Source organism: Medicago truncatula, chromosome 4 (genome assembly GCF_003473485.1).
Source record: "Medicago truncatula cultivar Jemalong A17 chromosome 4, MtrunA17r5.0-ANR, whole genome shotgun sequence".
NCBI classification, from domain to species: domain Eukaryota; kingdom Viridiplantae; phylum Streptophyta; class Magnoliopsida; order Fabales; family Fabaceae; genus Medicago; species Medicago truncatula.
The window spans coordinates 6,360,348-6,383,278 of record NC_053045.1 but is presented as its reverse complement, the minus strand read 5'-3'; the positions used below and the strand labels follow the sequence as shown (position 1 = coordinate 6,383,278).

General features: G+C 31.5%; 3 protein-coding genes across 3 annotated transcripts; 1 reads left to right on the top strand and 2 right to left on the bottom strand.

The window, feature by feature from the left end:
• Positions 1–2,604: 2,604 nt before the first annotated feature.
• Positions 2,605–7,147, bottom strand: LOC11414284 (uncharacterized). Its single transcript, XM_003604765.4, has 4 exons — positions 6,718–7,147; positions 5,359–5,537; positions 3,599–3,956; positions 2,605–3,010 (listed from the first exon to the last, which is right to left on the bottom strand). The coding sequence occupies exons 1-4, from the start codon at positions 7,087–7,089 to the stop codon at positions 2,930–2,932; spliced, it is 990 nt and encodes a 329-aa protein (XP_003604813.1). The 5' UTR covers positions 7,090–7,147; the 3' UTR covers positions 2,605–2,929.
• An 8,236-nt stretch (positions 7,148–15,383) lies between these two features.
• Positions 15,384–18,866, top strand: LOC11414283 (uncharacterized). The gene is made up of 6 exons (XM_003604763.4): positions 15,384–15,731; positions 15,945–16,173; positions 17,077–17,304; positions 17,406–18,113; positions 18,194–18,253; positions 18,508–18,866. The coding sequence occupies exons 1-6, from the start codon at positions 15,558–15,560 to the stop codon at positions 18,546–18,548; spliced, it is 1,440 nt and encodes a 479-aa protein (XP_003604811.2). The 5' UTR covers positions 15,384–15,557; the 3' UTR covers positions 18,549–18,866.
• Positions 18,867–19,922: 1,056 nt separating this feature from the next.
• Positions 19,923–22,931, bottom strand: LOC120579861 (receptor-like protein 6). Its single transcript, XM_039832578.1, has one exon. The coding sequence runs from the start codon at positions 22,929–22,931 to the stop codon at positions 19,923–19,925; it is 3,009 nt and encodes a 1,002-aa protein (XP_039688512.1).

Here is a 22,931-nt window from a genome sequence, read left to right as displayed (position 1 = left end):
ATTTTGTTTCCTTTGGTTACTATTTGTTTAGTTGTAAACTTTTGAGGTTCTTCCTGATACATCTTGTGTTACTAAGGATCGACTAACTTATTTTTGTTTCCTTTGATTATTATTGTTTGGTTGTTAATATAATTATTTTTTGCTTGTTACTTTTTTTTTTTTTAGTTTTCTCAATTTTCTCGCTTAGTACAGTCAAGGTGGCAAAGAATTAATCATAGAGGATTTGCCACTACATGACACATTAAAAAAAAATGAGTTTGTGTTTGATGTAAACACAAAACCTTATAAGATGCTAGCTCTAAATCGTAGAGGCTTAACAATGAAGATCATATCTAAATTAAGATAAGATGAATGTTGTATAAGTAATTTATAATTGATTGATAATACCATAAAAAGTTCATATTGATTGGAAATAATAAGGGAATTCAATTTTGAAAACTAGAAAAATATATAAAATTAAGGGCAAGAAATACGAGAAAATACGATAAAAAAATTAAGATAGATCGTCTAAAAAAAAGTTTAAGATAAATTTTTGTCAAAAAAATAGTATAGGATCGACAGTTTCTCAATACCTTTTTAAAATAAAAAAACTCATATTGATTTTTTTTTTTTAAATACATAAAAATTACAAATCAATCAAGAATCCTAATTGATAAATAATTAATCTAATTTCCTTCAAAAAATAATCAATCTAATTAATTAAAAAAACATACCCTCAATCTAATATTTTATAATAAATAAAATATTTCAACATCTTCTTTCTGGAAACAATATTCTAATATCTTCGTCTTTGTGATTTTTGTTTTTCTCCTCTAAAGAATTTGATTTTAACAAGCCACTAATACTTAAAAGTTTTGAATAATGAATTAATAACTTGTTAAAAAATAATGAATTAATTGCATATTTTATACTAATAAAAATCAAAATTTGCTCTCAAAAATAAAATAAAAATCTAATATAGGATATAGTCTCAACCGAACAGGATGGTGCTCTCCACCACACAACACATCGCACGTATGGAAGCAATGACCAACAACATGTGGGGTTTGAAGTAAGGCCTATGATTTTGTTTATTCCAGCATTATTTTCAATAATTACCCATGAATTAATTATGGTGTACTGAATAATCTGAATTCACGATTCAATCAAATTTGGTATGATTGGTGAATTGAATGGCATCCTATACCATCCTGCTGGTCTACCATTTGATCCCCTTAAAATGACACCATATTTGACATCACAAAAAGAAATCACAATTTTGATGTCAATTTTTTTCTCAAATGTAGATTTGTTTAAGGGAAATTCTATGGTGAAGTCGTTAAAATGATTTTTCTGGTGAAGTCATTAGAATGATCAATCATAATATATCTGTGTATTTAATGCATGCCACATCAAATTTTAGTGCGCATTGTACATTTGCTTATATGGTGTACCACTATATTTTTACTTGTTGCAATTGTGTCCTTGATTAAATCAAAATTAAACATTTTTTTATTATTATTTTTTACCAATCAACCTTGAATTAAATATAAAGAAATAAATTATTAATCAATGAAAAAACTAAGTGAGATTGAAAAAAATAAATGAAATTGGGGAAGGATTAGATACAGGATTATGAACCGGTTCAAAGCAAGCAGAAGAACATGATTTCGAGCGAACAGGATTAGATACAGGATTATGCGATAGAACAATCTCACTTAGTTTTTGAATGATACGAAGCGGTTCAAAGCGGAATTGCATTTCGATTTCAAACCGCATGGAAGAACATGATTTCGATTTTGAATGGAAGAATTGGATTTCAAATGGATTTCGATTTTGAGATGAGGAACTCAAGATTTTGAATGGATTTCAATTTCGATTTCGGTTTTGAATTGGGTTAAGAATGATTTTTGTCGGTGATGGTCATATCTTCCATTTTGGGAAGAAGATGAAGAAAAATGAATAATATGCAGAACGTGAAGAAAGGTTGAACAAATTGAAAAGATGAAGAACAAATAATGATTTTGAATTTTTTAGAAATTTTAAATAAAATAAGTTAATAAATCAATTAATATTTTTTATGAGGACTAATTTGTAATAAAGTAAAATTTAGTGTTACAGTGGTCCATCACAAAGACACTAGCTGACATGGTATGAACAACTTTGCTATTGGTTAAACAAAATGACTTTTTTAAAAAAGTCATTTTTTTGACTGCACCATAGAAGCTCCATTTGTTTAATATATGTACAAAGTTAATCATAATAGGTTCAATGTCATGTCATATTGGTTGTAATATTTATGGCCGACCTAAGCTAGTGACTTAGTGTGCACGTTTAACAGTTTAAGAAAATATTATATCTATCTTGTATCAAAGTTAACACCAAAACTGATTGACATATACTAACCATCCAAACTTTGACATTTTAATTAAAACAAAATTAAGCAGCTAATACAAAATTAATAAGAAAACTAATCATATATCATATTATCCTAATTCTTTTTATTAAACATGTTACAAAACCCTCAATCTCTTCTATGAAGTCAGATGAATATTGGTATTTCAAAAAATTGATACAAGTGCTACAATTGCAGGAACATATAAGAACCTTAACATTGCAGCCACATTTTTGGTTGCAACTGTTTTTTAAAACATTGGATGAGAGATTCAGTCATTAAATGTTCATTAACAAACGCATACTGCAACAAATCCCCTTCAAATTTTAGGCTCAGTAAATAGACATCTTAGATTTCAATATTAAGCACCAGTACATGTCTCACAATAATATAATATACAAGTATGCACTAGGTAAAAATGCATTTAGCTTTTCTTTAAAAAATGGACTTCATCGACAAGTGGAAAAATCTGAAAGAGCACGCAGTCCGCGACTCTTCGAAGTTTTACTTTCAGAGTGAAACATACCATCAGGAAAAGGCGAGAACCTAACGGCATTAGTTAGTCTCTGGAACAATTTCACTAACATCTAGGTCTACTATGTTCTCTTTTCCGAACATGGTAAAATGCACGGTGGCCTGCATAAAGACGGTTAAATGAGTTAATATAGAGAACTAGAAAGACAAATACAATTTGTGTTTTGTGCAGTGTAATTAGACTCGGAAAGGACCGACAAGTCTGATCGAGAACTGAACCTATGGCCGGTCCGAGCAGCCTATTTGATCCGATGTGTATCTAAATTGGGAATGACATCATTCACTCATGGGCAAACCGGTGCAAACCGATTTGAGTGAACTTGTCATTTCAGTATAAAAATAAATATTACAAATTTCTGATCTATTCCTATCATTGACCCATCAAATCACACATTATTTTAAACTTTCAAAACCAGTTTAAGTTTCACATAGACACGAGCAATTTTCATCACACAAACTTGTGTCATCTTTTTGAGTTTTACAACTATATATGACAAAGCAAAACTCTTTGACACAGTCATCCAATCAAATCTAACTTCATAGATGTTTATGCAGATATTTTAGGAAGTAATGTCACAAAGTGATATCATGATGAAATCTGATTGGATACTAATGTAAAAAAGTTTTACATTGTCAATTTATAGCTTTTAATCTTCATTCCAATTAATTCTAGTGAAGGAGGAAGCTCACCATTTTGGTTTTGCTGTTCAGCTTCTTGAGAGTACCTGCAAACCCTAAAAATGATCCAGATATAATTTGAACAGTAGAACCTGTTACAAGTTTAGGTTTTTTTTTAGCTGATGAAGCTTCTTCTGTGATTGTTAGTTGGTTAGAGGTTTTTCTAGAGCCCCTTTTAGGCTTTGAATCGACAATAGCTTTTGAAACATCCGATTCTAACTCTTTATTGGGATTCCCAGAGTTTACGGCAGCCTTTTTCTCTTCTTCTTCAAATGCTTTGTCAGCATTTTCTTGCTCCACCTTTGCCTGTTTGAAGATTGCTTCCATATCATCCTCAGCTACTGGCCTTGGTTTATTAATCTGTTTTTTTCTGCAAATGATAAAACAATTGAGAGGTTCAACTTAGGCTTAATAGGAAAGAGTATACATTGAGACATTAGACAAAAGGTTCTTTAATATCCGAAATTAATAATTACAAGCATACGAAATCCAAAAAAAAAACACCATCCAATATAAAGTCTTATAAAATAAGGTTAGTAAGTAATAACTTGATTCATCACAACTTAATCAGTTAAGTTATAATGAATACCACTCAGTATGAACTATAATCAAAGCAAGTATACCGTTCAGTATAACGTATACTTTATAGAAGTAGATCATTCGGTACAAAGTATCATGGTTATCAAATCAAAATTCAACTCGTGAATCATAATACCTATATTTTGAATCGTGAATCGAAACTTAGCATCAATTGTAAGATACATTGCCAATAAAAATATGTCACTTTTAAGTAAAAAAAAAAAAAAAGTCATGTAACAAAATTATAAGATGATATATTATATATGAACCTCAAAATAATTCAAGATTCAAATTATATATCAAATGACAAAAGAAAAGGGGTTGGTTATACAAAGTTGACAAAATAGTGGCTGACTACACTAAGTTTAGGTAGTGATTCGATTGAATGAATCAGGATTCATCATAGTGAATCAGGATTCGAGATGGGATTCGTGTCCAAATAGATACATACTAGAGATTCCTATCGATTGGGTTCGGTTTAACATCAAATAGAGACACGATTGGCATGGACCGTAAGATACTGATTACCATATGAAGTATAGCGTAAAAACAAAGCTTTAAGCATTCATTAATCTATCAGATAAACCAAGCGAAACAAGATGGAAAATTATAAATTGCATTAAGATGATTGCTTCGCTGAATTGTTTTGTAGATTGTTGTTAGATCTATAATAATTAATGAACCAATCAAAGATAAATATTTAACTTCTCATGTATTTTGCTTTGCTTAAGTCCCAACAATCCATAAAAAGATTTAAGAGAAAATAGGGCGACAAAAACCTAGAAGACAAAACTTGAATCAGGTTCCTTATATCAATGCCATCAAGTTGACAAGTACTCAAATCAAATAATGGCATATTAATACTTCTTATTATGAATGAATAGGAAGCAGTAAAACTAATGACATCCAGCTATATAGCACCAACACTTAGATTAAAGGTGTGTCTGTTTTCTGATACATGTCAGAGTCAGACACCGGCACGGCACTTACACATGTAGTTATATTCAGTGTTTTGAATTATTATCAGTGTTTGCTAGGTGACACAGTGTCGCATATGTGCTTCATTTCCTCCTAGACACAACTTAAAATATGGTATAGTGACCTTGATCTAATTTTTTGCTTTAGCTATATGTTGCAAAAGATGTAACTGCCAAAAATTAGCAATGCATTGAACACAAGCAGAAGATGCTTACGTATTTCCAACCTTGGATCCAATAAAGCCACCAACACCTTCATACTCTTTTATGTAGTCGTGTAATGGTTTGTTCAGTTCGCATCTCAGAAAAATACAACCCGGGAACAGAGGCTTTGATTTTACAGAGATGGAACCACTCTTCAATCTCTTTTTCTCATGGATAGCTGGAGCATATACCTAAAACCAAACACTACCACGGATCAATAAATAAACAACCAAACATCATTTCTTAATTGTTCATCATATTACTTCGCTTTCTTATCTCCTCAGCTGGTAGGGTTCTTAGCTACAAGCTCCAATCAATATGTTTGGATGGAGAGTTTTAAACAAAACAAAAAAAGATAGAGTAAAATATTTTTTGTAAATGAATTTCGGTAACATATTTATGAACCGTGACTAATCAGAGTTTGGTCTGGAGTTACGTAAAATACGATCAAATATTGTTTTAATTAGGGATCAAATTGGATAATAGGTACTATCCGAACAATTCGACATTAGCTGAAGCGTAGCAATCACTTGTAATTTAATAGGTTTTTAGAGTAATTAAACTATAGATTAGCACAAACTATATGAGCGAATAACTTTCAGCCCATGAAATTAATGGTCAAGCAATTTCGTCTCTCGAGTTAATGAAATTACAAAATGATTCCTAGAATTGAAAATTTTCATCCACATTATCCAAAATGACTAATATGATTTTCAAATTCAATGATCATTCTAAAATTTCTTCAATTTAAGAGTTCAAATTGACTGACGCGTAAAGGGCTACATCAACTGTTAGAACATACAGCCTGGTTCAAAAAAAAATAAACAGATACGAAAAACGCAAACAAAGAATGCACAGGATTTCATCACAGAATCCAGCCAATTATGCCTATAATTCAAGCTTGGGATAGAAATCGTATTTTGTATTTAAAAAATTTGATTTTATGGGATTACTCTTGAGCCGTGCCGCGGATACTGTGCCCCAATTAGTGACATGCCTACTTATCCGGAAACTATGAGTCATACCCAACCCAACAATGATTTACATTCAACTCAACCTCCTAAATGATTCACACTCAACTCAGTCTCCTAATTCATTTTTTAATTTTTAATTTACAAATACTTTCCCTCTGCCTCACATAAATCCAAAGTCTCATTCAAACAAAGACATAAACTAATGAGCTCCGTTAAAGAACTAGAATAACCCATTAGCCAGACTTTACTTAACTTCGGGCAAAAACTACACAAAAACACAAACTTTAAAAGAACCATTTCTATTCTTATCCATAACAAAAAAATGAACAACACAACAAAACAACATTTTGAAACCAGAAAACAAAAACAACAACCTTAAAAACATAAAAACACAAACCTTAAATTCGATATCAGGAAAAAACTTAGCCAAAGAACGAGCAAGAGCTTCAGCAGTATACTGACCCTTAACACGGGAAACACGAACACCCCACCATTGAGGACCTAACTTCATGAGATTATCAAGGTTGAGTTCATCCTTCCATGATTTATTCACTTTTTTGGTTTTCTGAATGAGTTTATTTTCAACTTCTTCCTTCCAGTTTGTTGCGTTGCTCTCTCTACGCTCGTTGCGTAAGCGTCTTCGTTCTTTTGCTGTGAGGAGTTCGGGGGAGGAGGTGGCGGAGATTGAGAGAGGGGGTTTGGTGGAGAGAGAGGGGGTGTAGAAGCGTGGTGGTGGATTCCATAGGTGAAGCGTGAGCATCCCTTTCATCTTTCTACTTCTATCTAAGCTTCCAAATTTCCAAACATATCAATCTCTTGTGATTTAGTATTATTTTAATTTTTGTACAATATGTTATTATTATTATTTTTGAAAGAATATATATCATCTTTATTGTTTTTAACTCCGATGTGTTTGTTTTAAGGTAAAAAATAACATTGCTTAGTTCATGTGAGCATAGCTCAGTTGGAAGGGACAATGTATTATTATATGGCCGGAGTTCGAACTCCGACATCCCACTTATTCACTTTAAAAATGAATTTCTAACCACTAAGCTACCTGACCAAAAAAAATAAATAATAACATTCCTTAGACTGATATTTTCATAACTAATATTTTCATGAGTAATATTCCTATTCATATGTTTGGTAAAAGTTTAGATTTCTTTATAATTTTTAAAAATTTATTTATTTAAAAATATAAATACAAATAAATGCGAGTGATAGTGGAAAGTTATAAAAAATGAGTTTTATTCTCATGAGAATATTAGATTCTCTTCATTAAGCATAATAATAATAATAATAATAATAATAATAATAATAATAATAATAATAATAATAATAATAGAAGAAATCATGTTTAAATAACATTCTTGAAAATATAAAATTCGCCGAAACAAATTTTCAAAACTTAAAACATATATAAGATTGTTCCATTTCTAATCTCACATTTTCGAGAATAACACTATAAACCTTGAAACAAATACACTCTAGTTAAATATCTCACTTTATTTCAAGGTGAAATTACACACACGATCCATTAGCTTAATTTCATATAACGATTTTGTTATTTATTTACTTATTTATTATTTCAATTTTGTCTTTTTGGTCTATTTGCATACAAATTTCAAGCTTCAAATATATGAGTCTGTTTGCTACAACGAAGAGATAATGTAGCCTATGAGGAACGACTCATAGTAACGAATGTGAAACTCCGTTTGCTACAACGAAGAGATAATGTAGCCTATGAGGTACGGCTCATAGTAACAATAATGAAATAGTTACCGTTCGCCATAACGAAGAGATAATATGATATGTACGCATATAATGAAATGTATAACTAATGATACTCATATTAACATGAAAATTATGTTTAGTATGAATTAGCTACGAAGCAATATCTTATGGGCATTTTGCCAATCATTGGAAATGATGAATTTTAGTTACGGAACTCCGACTCAGTTAGCCGAAACTAGTTGTTATAAAAAAAAAAAAAGAATCAGAGACATACTCAAATAAGTATGTCAAAGTATAAGCTATACTAGAATACGATATATTGGATTTATGTTTATGATTATTATTATGATTATGGTGATTATGTTTATGATTAAAGTTATGAGTATGACTGTATTTATTATTTAATCAATGTAGTATTTCAGACATAGATTCTAGTTATCCCATTATCGCGCTCAGTTTTGCATAGTAAAATTGTATAAATCCAAAATGGGTTGAGTTTAGTAACAGATGGCGATCCTAGGTTCCCCGAGGTTGCCTATAGCCTAGGATAGGTGGAACTCACTGAGACATCTTGTCTCACCCCAATCCCTTTTATTTATTTCAGATATACAAGTTATTATACGACAAGATGGTTCGTGATGAAGAAGAAGAAGTAGCTTGACCATATAGAGTACACGTCAGTGGAACTATTTCGGAGGTAACATGCAAGAAATTCTATGATTTGTTCAGAGAATATCTATTTATTATAATTTTAATGTATCCGACGCCAAGTTTAACACACATGCTAGATATCCTAGGTGATTTCTAGTAAGGGTGTTTCAAAATTAATGGACCACAGGTGTAACTTTGTCTTATTTATGCTTCCTCCATCTGAAAGTAATTGATATTTTTGCAACAAATATATGTCACAAAATAATTAACTATTTCAATTTTCAATGCAACTTTAATTACTCTTTTCAATCATATCTTTAATTAATATTATTTGTATAACTTTTAATTCAATATCTTCTACTTTACAATTTGATACTGATAAATACACTTGACACTTATGATACTGATAAATGCATTACATATTAAAAGTACTTTAGCAAAAATATAACTATGTCTATCTGAAATTATAAGTCGCTTTAAAAAAAAAAATCTTAAATTATAAGTCGCTTAGAATACTTATAAAAACATTAATGTTATTTTTTCTATTATACTTTTCATTATTTAATTTATATTTCTCTTACCCGTTTTTTAAGGGCATTTTTGTAAAACAACTCATAATATATCTTTTACACACAAAATTAATTACATTTCTTAATACGCGTAAAATGACCAAAATGACTTGTAATTTGAGACGGAGTGAATACTTTATCCATTTCAATTTGATTGTCACATTTGAATTGTAAGCGGTTCTTAAAAAAATCATTATTTTGGTTGATTTCATTCCTAAAATTATCATCATTTACTGAGATACCTTTTGTTACGCCTGAAGACACTGTGTATTTTGAAGTGGTTTAACTAAATACAGGTATACATTGTCTAAGTAATATTATAAAAGATTGAACCCACAAAGATTGGGGCGTTATAGCTTCATGTAGTACTTTTAACAATAATCTTGTTTGTAAGAAAATAAAATAAATCATTTAATGTCACAACAATAGAATAAAGATAAAAGCAATAACGGTTTAGGAAAGCAGTTAAAAAGGTTTATAAGTTCTTAAAGGTAAAAATGTGATTTAAATAATGAATCGGTTACGACAGAGATTTGCTTCTATATACAGAGATATAACTTTCTATGGCTCTGTGGCAACATGGTGGCATTTGGGATCTTTCAACCCAATCATGATGTTAAGCATGAGAGGACACACCTTTCGGAGCACTATCATAGTACTTAACATGCAAGAATATTACTATGTTAGGTCATCATCAGCTCTCCATCATGAGAGAGGCTGAGCATACACCTATAACTAGAATCTTAGACAATCTTGGCGCATCTTTAGGCGTTTCCAATATTTGGTTTAAATTCAAATAGTCATTCTTGTTCCAGTTTCCTTTTTGTACTCGAAGACATAGCTCGTATAAAACAAACATGTCCATCCTCATCTCATTTCAGTCTGAGAGAATTTGACATTAAAAATAAAAGTGATCAAGTTTTACTTTCAAAGGTTGGCGTTAAAACGATTTGTTTGAAATAAGTGATGACGAAACATCATATGATATATTTTTGCTATGTTTTTAGTACTTTTATTTGCATTTGAAGACAAACAAGATGAGAGTTAGAGGAATTGTCAATGGTTTGAGGAACATATTATATTGTTTTCACTCGAGTCATTACAATTCACTTTTATCCCAAATCATGTAAACCGACAAACCAAGATATCACATGAAGGATCTAGAATATTAAGATTTAAGATTAATGGTTCTTAGAAGGTTTTTGAAGATAATACAAAGTTAAGAAAATTCATTTCAAATTCATAAAAATTTCCAGACAGAAGAACGATCGAAAACATGACGAAAATGCAAGAATTTGCACATAAGGGGCTGCCTAGTGCACCATTGCGCATGATCTATGCGCCACTATTTTGATAATTTCTTACCATTGCAAGATGAAAGTTTCACTTGTATACTTTTAATTTCAATTCTTTTATATAATCAATATTTTTGTTTATTTTGCTTGAATACTTTAAATATTTTTGTTACAGTTTTTATTTTTTAAAAATATTTGGTGCTAATATTCTGAAAGTTTGATAGAAGTTTAAGGTTTGATTTTATCCTTCAAATTTTTAAAGAAAAGAGGTCGTGGTCATATGAAATTCAACGAGGAGGTAAGCAAACCAAATCAAATATTATTTCAACTAGAGATTGAACTTGGACAATCTTGATATAAGGTTGAGAATATTAATTTTGACTTAGAAATTTAATTATTACAAATTTTAATTTAAAAAAAAGTACTGAAACACAAATAATATATATTATTACTATTAGATTTAAATTAAAATAAAGAAATTTTCAATATTCGATGAATCATACACAATTGATATTTTACCTCATTCTCATGTTTTGAACATGACATTAGGAGTCATTCATATTAAATGTAAAAAAGAAGTCATACATATCAATTACCAAAATTCCAACACCAACTACAAACATTTCAGCCACTAAGAATACCACCAACTAACTTCATGCATGAATTTTGGATCATTTTTCCAAATTCCTCCGTGCATTAAATATAAATCTTAGAGTCATACATGTGATCTGATAATGAATATTATATGTGTTAGTTTATTTTAAAGAATTATATATGTTAGTTACAAATATAAATGATTGTAAATTATAACCTTTATTAAGTTTGTATATAATTACCAGCGTTTAGACGGGGACTTCATATCCATCTTTCCGCTTATTTTATGGTACTAACACGTATAAATTATAAACAGTATTTTTTATGAAATTAGTTAAATTTTAATTAAAATTATATGTATGGATGTTTGTGATTCAGGATTGTAACAATATGCTTATCTTTTTAAATTACACTGACAATATAAAATTCTATCATTTGCAATGATATCTACAATATACATTATTATAATAAAAAATAATTTAAAGATATAACTAGAAAAATAAACAATCTAACCTAAAATCTCCTATTTTCTCCATACTTTATTGTAGATATCATTCTTCCTGTTGTGGTGAGATTGCTCCTATTTTAATGGAATTTAACTATTTTTGAATTAATAATTTAAGTTGTATTATAAGAAGGATAAAGTAGTAAATAAAATAGTTTCATTGAATGGTAAAATCAGAAAGGAAGAAAATCAGCCCAAACTTATCTATTTTATTTATACCGTTTGAATTAGGCTCATTTCGAACTTATGCAAATAAATAAATTTTTATATTAATTTATAAATTCTCACTACATTTACAAACTTATTATAATACATAAAAGCTTATTTATTTGTAGAAACTGGTTTGTATAAGCTCAAAACAAACCTAGTTCAAATGGAGGGTGTATAAAATAGATGCATCTGTTATCTTTCAAATAACATTTTTTTTTTCATAAATAAATTGTATAAAACTTTATAACGTTCCATTTTTTTTTGGATAAATTATAATTCTTGCATTCGTTGCTTTTAAAATTAGCATAAATTATTTTTGGCTTAAATGCTCTTTTGATCCCTTAACTATTTAATTGGTATCGCTTTGGTCCCTTAACTGAAAAAAGATTGTTTGAGGATTTTAAGTTTTTTTTTAGTCTCGTTTTGGTCCCTTCTGTTAGATTTCTGTTAGGGTTTTAAAAAAAGTTAACTCCTGGACACGTGTCACCTTGTCATTGGCTCTGAGTTTTTTTTTTTTTTTACAAAAAAATTATTATTATTTTTTAAAATATATTTTTTTTTGTAAAAAAAAATCTCAGAGCCAATGACAAGGTGACACGTGTCCACACTTAACGTTTTTTATTAAAACTAACGGAAACTAACCGAAGGTACCAAAACGAGACTAAAAAAAAACTTAAAATCCTTAAACAATCTTTTTTTTAGCTAAGGGACCAAAACGATACCAATTAAATAGTTAAGGGACCAAAAAAGCATTTAAGCCATTATTTTTTATCTCTTATTTCTTCATGTTCATTTATATTTTCTTCTTTTTCTTCCCTTCGTCTTTTTGCACTCATGCGTAGAAATAAAAAGATACTTGTGCAAACTCACATGTGTCTTGTTAGTATTAAAACAAAAATTATTACTACTTTTTTTTTTCCTTTCAAGAAAATCGTTACTACTTTAATCATTTATAAATGCTATTAAAATAATTTTTCATCTCTTAAAATATTTATACATATTATACATATTATCTAATTAAAAAAGCTGGTGCCCTATAATGCGTTGGGTAATTTTTAAGTGTTGGTGCATATAACAAAGATGAAAACACTATTGAAGAATAAGACTTTCAAATCTTGATTTTTGTACAGCGGGTTGAACTTAATAGGTTCATTGTTGTAAAAGACTCAGAGTTGGTCAACCATTACTTACAATCTTTCGAGCTTTGATATTTCGGATGCAACAATCAAATTCTTACACTGATTTTCTTCTTCCTCAAACTCTCCAAGAAGGAAGAAGATTGAAATTTTACACCTGTTCTAGGGATGCTTATCTTATGGCAACGTGTGACAATGTTTTATTTTAATATAAGGCTATTTGACTTACAAACTAATTGGTTATATATCTCAATATGAACCACATTTTCTTGTTAAAAATAAACTGATTGACATTTTCTTTTCAGCGGTTCAAAAAGTTATTTTTATCATACTAATAGTCAAATGTAAAAGTTTTTTATTAATGATATTTCACCAAATAAACAATATTCAAACATAAAAGTTTTTGATTAATGATATTTCACCAATTAAAAGTCTGTTAAGACGACAAAAACAATAAAGAAAGAGAGGGAGTAAAAACACAATGAAAGCACATAAGAATTGTCTCAAAAGTTGACAACTTTTAGTTTTGGTTGTTCAAATATCATTACTCAAATTTTTTAGTATATAGTAGGAAACATTTTGACTTCCAACACTGACGACAATATAGAGATTAATATATAGATTATATTTTAAAATAAACATGTGTACTGTGTAATCTAATTGACATATATATATATATATATATATATATATATATATATATATATATATTTTCAACTAATTGGAAGAGATTATAAAGAGCAAATGTAATTTTTAAAAGAGGAGTGATATTTGTACAATTTTTTTAAAAATAAGGAAAAATGAATTATATTAACACTGCGAAAGCGGTCCCTTCGGCACGAGTGCCAAGAAACCAGAAAAAAGAAGTTCACACAAATTACAAGAATATTTGTACAATTATTATTAGATAACTCTAGTGACAACCATTTTTCTCCTCTTGTGATTGGACAAAAACAATTGCATCCTCATGTTATAAAATACCAGCGTTTAGACGGACACAACACTCTTTTTATTGTCTTAATGTGTATAAATTACGAACAATTAGGCATGGCAATTGGGCGGGGTGGGGACGGGTTTTACCTTCCCCATCCCCATACCCGATTCTCATATACTTACCCGTTACCCTACCCATATCCAACGAGGATGAGAAATTGAATCCCATCCCCGTCCCTGACGGGTTCGGGTATCCCCGCCCCATCTCCGTCCCCGCATTGAATAATTTTTTTAATAAAAAATATAAGTTTTTTTGCATCCCCAAGAGCAACGTTGTAATACATTATCCAACAATAAGCTCACTTTCACATTTGTTAGACAAAATTATTTAGTTGATCCTTTAAATATCAATGGTAGTTTTTATTAACATGACAATTATCAAACAAAATAAGATAACATATCAACATAAAGTAGTTTTTTACATTTGGGACGGGTTTGGGTATGGGTTCGGGGTGGGTACCTATATACCCGTTACCCGTCCCATACCCGTGTTTCGAGATCGGGGAAAACCCATACCCAAACCCAGTCAAAACGGGGAAAACCCGTCAAATTGAGTTTGGTTCGGGCGGGTAACCACGGGTATAGGTTTTGTTGCCATGCCTACGAACAATAGTTTTTATGAAATTTTGATTAAAATTAATTTGATTTTGATTGAAATTATAAATATAGATAATAAGTATCTGACACTTCAATATGAAGGTGAAAATAACATAAGAAGTGGGTTGAATTGTGTTAGTTTTTTTTCTTCTTCTTTTTAACAAAGTCCAAAGTTCAGCTTCTGATAGAGTTCAGAATCTGAATCAATGTTTAGAGTTAAATGCAGCGGATATAAAGAGACATAGAGTAGAAAAGAGAAAGGCACAAACAATTATACTAGTTCCTTTCACATTCCAGAAGTAGTCCAGTCCCATTGTCACTTACAATAGATTTTTCACTATTATTACACAAGATTACAATTGTTCAAGCACACAAGCAAGAAACTTCCAATGCTCAAGCATGCAAGCAAAAGACTTCTTACGAACAGAAATTACAAATAAATATTGTTTGAATTGAACACTTGATAAACAATTAAAGATGTTCACAAAATACAACATAGTTCAGACTCTAAGACTTATGAATTTCTAAGATGTGTATCTCTTCCATATATTGATATTTTTGAGGAGATCTCTCACATACTTCCTCTCTCTCATTTTCTAGATGATATTTTCCCCCTTTATTTTCACAATTGAAAAAGATAGTGATGAATCAGTCAAAAAACCAAAAGAAAAATTGTTAAAAAAAAAAAAAACAAAAGAAAAGTAACTCCGCGCGGTAAGCAACGTTCTGTTTTGCAGTTTCCGCCAAAACAGTCAATAAATTTCAAACCAAACCCCAAAAAAAAACCTCATCCCGCCTTTCACAACCACACTTTCTTCCCTCCTTCTTCACTCTTTTCAACTTTTTCACAAACCCTAAATAAATAACAACAACACACACTTCACAATAGTGACGACAAAACCAAATCTCAAACCCAAAAACCAAACACAACAACAACAACAACAACAACAACAATGGCTAAACAATCCAAATCTAAAAAACCTGAATCCTTCGGCAAAGGCAAAGTCACTCCAATCCAGATCGCTTTCATCGTTGACAGATACCTCTGTGACAACAATTTCACCGAAACTCGTAAATTGTTTCGGATCGAAGCTTCTTCTTTCATCGCTAATTCACCCATCAACGAGGTTTTTCCACTACCCTTTTTGTTAATTCTTGTTTTCATTCATTTTCGCTATTGGATCGTTTTCTTGATACCCTTTTGAGTTTTTTACAACCCCTTTTGATTATTTTTTTGATTTTATTCAAATTTCTCAAATGGGTCATTTTCTTATGTGGTAAAGATTGGATCTTTATGTATATGTATTTATTTGTTTGTTTTTGGTTTGGTTGATTTCTAGGTGCCGAAGAGTTTGATGAGTTTAGGTGAGATGCTTGATGAGTATATATGTTTGAAGGAGCAGAAAGTGATGTTGGATCAAGAAAGGGTTTGTATGGAACAAGAGAAGAACCGGGTTCAGATGTTCTTGAATGGTGTGCAGAATGTTATGAATGTTTACAATGCTAGTAAAAGTATTCCGTTAACCAATGCGAATGGAGTGCCTGCTGCAGTTCCTCAAGCGAATCTCGGTGAGAACACATTTTCTTGATTAATTAGGGTTGAAAAGTATTTTTTTTGGGATCATTTTGTTTTAATTTAGGTTATGTGTGGGTGTGTTTACTTGATAAGGTGATGTTAGTTATGTTTTTGTTAGGGCTGGTTAATTATTATACACATATGAATCACGAATACGGACACGACACAGACACAAACACATGTCTGAACCTGGGACACGTCTAATCCGAGGTGTGTATGTGCTTCATCGTTATAGACTTAGGGTTTTAGATTGTAGCTGTGGTCGTGTTGTGGTTCTTGATATTGCGGAGAATTGTGATCCAATGAGTGGTTGATATTGTTGAGAATTGCAATCTATTGTGTCGTCATTCAAGGTTGATGATTGCAGATTAATTCTTGCAATAATGTAGCATTTATAGATATAATCAATTAAAGATACAAGATATTTAAATAACACTGAAAAAGAACAAAATCATGTGTGAATATGTTATTATTTTGATATTGTGATGATTGTGTCTATAAGCATTGCACTCGTGCAAAAATTACTTCATGATTATAGAAAATGCTGACAACTGCTAAAAATTATGGCTAAATTTTAGGTGTGGCTGGTTGCATACTGTAATTCTAAACAAAGAATGTCATAAACTTTACATGATCAAATGAATTTCTCTGACAATGTTCAGGTTCAATTTGGTGTTTTTATGTATGAATCGTTTTGTACTTAAAAGTTGCATAACATTCATACTACAAGGTTTTGTTGGGGGTTAGTTTACCATATTTTGATTCTGAGTAGTACAATGGGGACTTCTACATATCTTCACTTAGTCACAATTTTCTTCAGTATTACTTCTGGATTTGACCACTTTAGGACTAAGTTTCAATTGAAATGAAAACTTTTTTAACATTTGACTTTTCAGGTGCTCCTACTACTGCTGCTGCTTCCCCTGCAACACAGACCACATCAAATATGCTCTCAGCACCTCAGTCTAACAACACCAATTCAGAGAATGGAAGCTTCGAAACACCTGTTTTGAGTGTATCTGACAGAAAGAGAAAAAATACTAAAGCAGTGGAGCATGTACCTTCAATTGCAAAAAGACCTCGTGGTAGATCATCCACTACCAGCAAGAAAATTCCTGTCTCAGGTATAGTTGTACTTGTCTCCTAGCTTGTGCATCTGATATGTATATGCGTTAATCTTTCATGAAATTGTTGATTTTAATATTTGTTCTGTCCTCACTCTCAGGTCAAGACACACTGCCAAAATCAAACAAAGTAGTCAATCATCAAGTAGTTTATCACCCTTCTTCTGCAACTCAATCATCGGCTGTGAACTGTGTACCAAGTGGAACACAGGTTCAAGGATCCAGTGTTGTGAAATGCTTATTCAATCCGGCTCGAACTTCTATCCCAACCAATTCAAAAGTTCCAAAGACGCCTCCGAGAACAAATTCCAGTCACAGCAATACAAATATATCCCCTCCTGAGATTTCTCAGGCTGCACCTAGCAACGTAGAGGGTACATCTACTTGTTACACTGTAATTTCAACCAAGAGAGTTATGGTTAGCCCTGCAAAACAAATGGCTTATATAGAGAGTAGTCATTGTATTTCACCTGTTAAAATGAATTCAGACAAGGCAAGTAAGAGGGATCATGTAAGAAGCAGATTGAATTTTGATTCTTCTGATATGCCTCAGAGCTTTGATTCAGACAAATCATTGCCTAATGAGATTTCTACATCAGAGTCTAACAACGAAGTTCACTTATATGACATTGATTTCCCCAATTTTGATACCTTGGGGTCAGACTTCTCATTTGCTGAAATGTTAAGCGATCTGGATTTTTCTTGTGAGGGTGTTGATTTTTCAATTGTTTCAAATGATAATCAAGTTATCCCGGAACTGCCATCAACTTCAGTAGAAGCTCTATGTGAGAAAAATATGAACATACAAGGTAACGAAAATAATTGCTTATCTTAATTATCTTAATTTTGACCTGTCCCACAGTTTACTGAGAAATTTTCACTTTTCCAGGCTCTGATTGTTCGAATGTTACAAATACCTTCACAAGAAGCATAACAATTTTAAGCCCAGGTAAATTTACTCAATTCATTTAAGTATAAAATTGTTGATGTGATTTAACAACTTAAGCTTTTGGTATAGTTAGTATTTGAAATAAAAAGATCCTACAGATGACAAGTCTGTGCATTATCACATTTCAAGTCCAAATGACACTTTTTTAAGTCCAGATGACTAAACACTTGGAACATTCATGAGATATTATATGTATATGCTTGAATACTTCGCTATCTATCAGAAATATTAACTGTGTTATATTTTGCTTTCAGAGAAGAAGAACCAGAGCTGCTTAGATCAGAAGAATTGTTAATGAGGGAGTTTGAAGAATGACGCAGGCCGACTTGCTGCAGTTGCTGCAACAGATTCTTATGGTCATAGTTCCAACGAATGTAGCTATCCTTGATTTAGGATGTTAACACCATTAATTTTTTCCTTAACCTTTGAACCTGTTTGGTCAATGGTCATCAAGGAAAAGCTAAAATGATTTTTGTGATTGTAGATAAGTACCTTTCTTGTTCTGGTTTACTCAATAGATTAACTATTAGTTGGACTTATTAGATGCTAAACATGGTTAATTGTCTATGATTCAAGTCTAAAAATTCTTGGAGCAATATTTTTCTGGTTGAAATGCTGTGTAACACATGAGATGAAGGAAAGACTTAAGACATGCAAGGAATCAATTTATGAATTCAGAATTTGCAATTGGCATTTGTCTTTGAAGATTAAAGTTAGATTAGGGGATATACAATCTTATACAATTTTATTGAAGATTTGCAATGAAATTAATGTACAATATACCAATTAGAGAATTTTGGAATTGAATTCAAGTCACAGTAGATATGTCATATCAGTGCTGATGTGATAAGTCTAAATAAACTTAGTTAAAGAATTATATCTTTTAAGTAATTTGGCATTTGTCTTTCTTTCTTGAGTGCAATGAGTTTAAATTTTTAAATATAATGCTTCATGAACAAGTGTCTATCATATCACCTTCTCATTCAACTCTTTATCCTATCCTAAACACCAAACAAGCCCATGCCAAATTTGTTATTTCAAGAAGAAATAGTAAATATCTCCAATTCCTCAACTTAAAGTAAAAAAAAGAAAAGAAAGAAACAACACTTGTGAAAGAGAAAATGAAATGTGTTAAGTTCTACACAAATTACTATAACAACATTATATTCTTTATCACCATGACAGAATGTATGTTAACTCTCAGATACTATTATGCTGGATAAACTTCTACTTCTAAAGCATGCATTATTAGTGTAGTTATGTTCACCGCCTTTCAAAATTTGGAAATCACAGGAACGGAGTCAGACCTTCAAAATTTAGAACATAATAAGACCAAAAACACTGAAGTACTATACCATGTATGTCAAATGATTTTATTATCTAGCTGACAATCAGAAAATCAAATTAAGCAATTGTTTTACCAAAATGAAGTAATTGGGTTGATATATAATGTTTTAAAGGCTCTATATCTTGATTTTGGAGTTGTATCCTCTTTGTGTATCCAGTTTGATTATGATGTTTATAGTTATAAATTAACTTATATATTTCTGTTTTGAATGAAACACTATCTCCACAATTCTCAACGAAAGTTAATACACACAAAGTACAACTTAAATATAAATACAAAACATTATTTTAATAGTTATCACAATCCCTAGCATTAATTCTATCACCACCTTAAAATTCTGTATGTCTGTCCTCTATCAGTTACATATTCAAAATGCATCCTCCGGAAAATCAAACATAGAATTTTGTCTACGAGTTTCCAATAACTTACTCTCCATTTCTTCCAAAACAAGAGGGGACCAACGATGATTCCAAGTCCAAAAATAAATCCCAATTCCACACTTAAAAAATTCCGTTCAATTGAACAAGCAAACCTCTCACATGCTGGTTGTGGGTGCAGTTCATCCTGCTTTTTACAGTATAGTGTTGCATTCAGCGGAGGACCATATAGTCCATCATTACCTCTAAACGAAGATGCTTCAAATGACTGAAGTTGGGTACCTGTTGGAATCTTCCCCACCAAATGATTGAGGGATAGGTTCAAATAAGAAAGGAATGACAAACTTGCAAGTTGCACCGGAATTTCACCAACCAAAGAGTTATTTGAGAGGTCCAAGGACTCTAGTTGTTTCAGGTTTGCAATAGTTGATGGAATTTCACCATAGAAACCATTGTTCGAAAAGTTGAGAAAATGGATTGCTTTGAATTCCATCAACACATGTGGTATTGGTCCTTCGAAATGATTTGATGAGAAATCAATGGCTGTAAAGATTGTTAAAATTTTAAGCAACTGCATCACTTGACCTTTAGTAGAAATTGTCACACTATCCTGATAATATGTGTAGTCTGTCCTTTCCCCCGTGTGGATAAAGTCTGATAGAACATTGTTTTCATCATTCTTCATTTTTTCCCATGTTGCAAAGTATTTTTCTTGTAGTTTTCCGTTGAAATTGTTGAAAGCAATGTCCACAATTTGAATCATTTTCCAAGGCTTATTTTCTAGTGAATGATGTGAACATTCTATGGAACCATGAAGTTTGTTGTTCCGCAAAACCAATACACTAAGTGTTGGTATATTCTTCACGAAGCATGGAAAACCACCAACTATTTGATTTGATCCAATGTCCAATAGCTTTAACGATGAGCAGTGGGAGAGGGACTTGGGAATTGGCCCATGTAAGAGATTTCCATGGAAGTTCAAAGAGCTTGCAACACAAGAAGTTGGAAACATATCTGGTATGGAGCTATTTAGATTGTTATTCCTCAAATTTAATGCCTGAAGGGTACTAGTCATTGTGATTAAACATGGAGGAATTGTTCCAGAAATGTTGTTGAAGGAAATATCAAGCACTTGAAGATTTGAAGCTTTGAAGAGGGAATGAGGGATGGTTCCATGTAAATTATTATTTGAAAGAGATAGATACAATATGGAAGACAAGTAATTACCAATATCATGTGGGATAACAGAGAATTTATTGGTTGAGTAATCCAAATACTGAATAAATTCAGGAAAAACAGGTATTGTTCCTTGAATTTGGTTGTTATGAAGGTCTAATACCCAAATGGAAGTAAGATTTTGCAAAGAACCTTCCAATTCTGTGAGAAAATTGTGTGAAATATTAAGTTGTTGAAGACTCTGTAGTTTCCAAATCCAATTGGGCACTGCTCCTTGAATTTGGTTATGTGAAAGGTCTAGAGATAGCAATGTTGATTGATTTCTCAAGAATCTAGGGAAAGTTTTCAAGTTGCAGGATGATAAATAAAGAAGTTCAAAATTGGGAAAGGCAGTCTGGTCAGCATTTGCATCATTCTCATTTATTGATATGTTGTTGTATGAAAGGTCTAGTCCTAATAAATTACTAAGCTTCAAAAGCTCATCTAGTTGTAGTGACCCATTCAACCTATTAGAGGAAAGATAGAGGAAAGAAAGTGAACGGAGCTGGAAGATAGATGTTGGAAAAGGCCCTGATAGATTATTGCTACTTAAATCAAGGAATTCCATCACATTGGAAGACACATTTATGAATTCGTCAAATTTACTAAACTGGTTGGATGCAAGATAAATCTCCTCCAATGATGGGAGTGTAAAAAGGTATGATGGAATTACACCACTTAAATCATTATGAGAAAGGTCTAGCCATATAAGTTGTGTGAGGTTTGACAGTGAATTGGGAAGTGTTCCATATAGTTGACAGTAAGAAAGATCCAATTCCAATAAGTTTGTCATGTTACCGATGTTGTGTGGAAGTGGTCCAGAGAAGCTTGTGTTACGCAATATAATGCTATGAAGAGATTCACTAAGTGAGTAGTCTGGAAAAAAAACTTGGAGATTGGGGTTGCCAGATAAGTCAATAACTGACAGTGTCCTAATTTGGAAGATCTTTTGTGGAAATGTACCGATCAATCCACACTTTCGAAGATTGAGGGTGGTTAGGTTTTTAAAATTGGCAAATGTTTCTGGCAATGAGGATGAAAAATTGTTTCGATAAAGAATAATGACTGACAGGTTCTGTAGTCTTGATAGGGAAGAATCAAGGGATCCTGACAAATCACAATTAGACATGCTCAATTCTTGTAGGTCACGCAAAGGTATCAAAGCATTGCTCCATTTATGTCTCTGAGATGTTATAGTTATACCATCTAGATACAGTTGCCTAATATTGGTGAGATTTTGGATAAACTTTTGTAAATTTGGGATATTAGGTTTCGTGCGAACGACATCAAAAGAGAGATCAAGAGTAACCAACCTTGTAAGTTGTGAAATCTCAATTGGAATCTGCCCCACAAAGCTAGCCTTTGACAAATTCAGATAAGTCAACTTCTCCAATTTGCTGAATCCTGATGGAATTAGAGAATTGAAATTGTTATAAGCCAAGTTCAGTTTTTTGAGATGTAGGAGATTGAAAAGACTGCTTGAATCGTTAAATCCACCATGGATATCTTCGTCACTAAGGTCAAGGCCAATAACATGTCCCTCATTGTCACAAGTTACACCACTCCAATTGCAGCAAGCAGTGGTTTTATTCCACAATATTAGTTTGGTAGAACCTTCAGGATGAAATGTGAGATTTTTTTTGAATTGGAGCAACAATGATTGTTGATCCTCAAGACATATGGCTGAGGCATGAGTGATATATATGCAGTAGTAACAGAGAAGGAATGAAATTCTCAT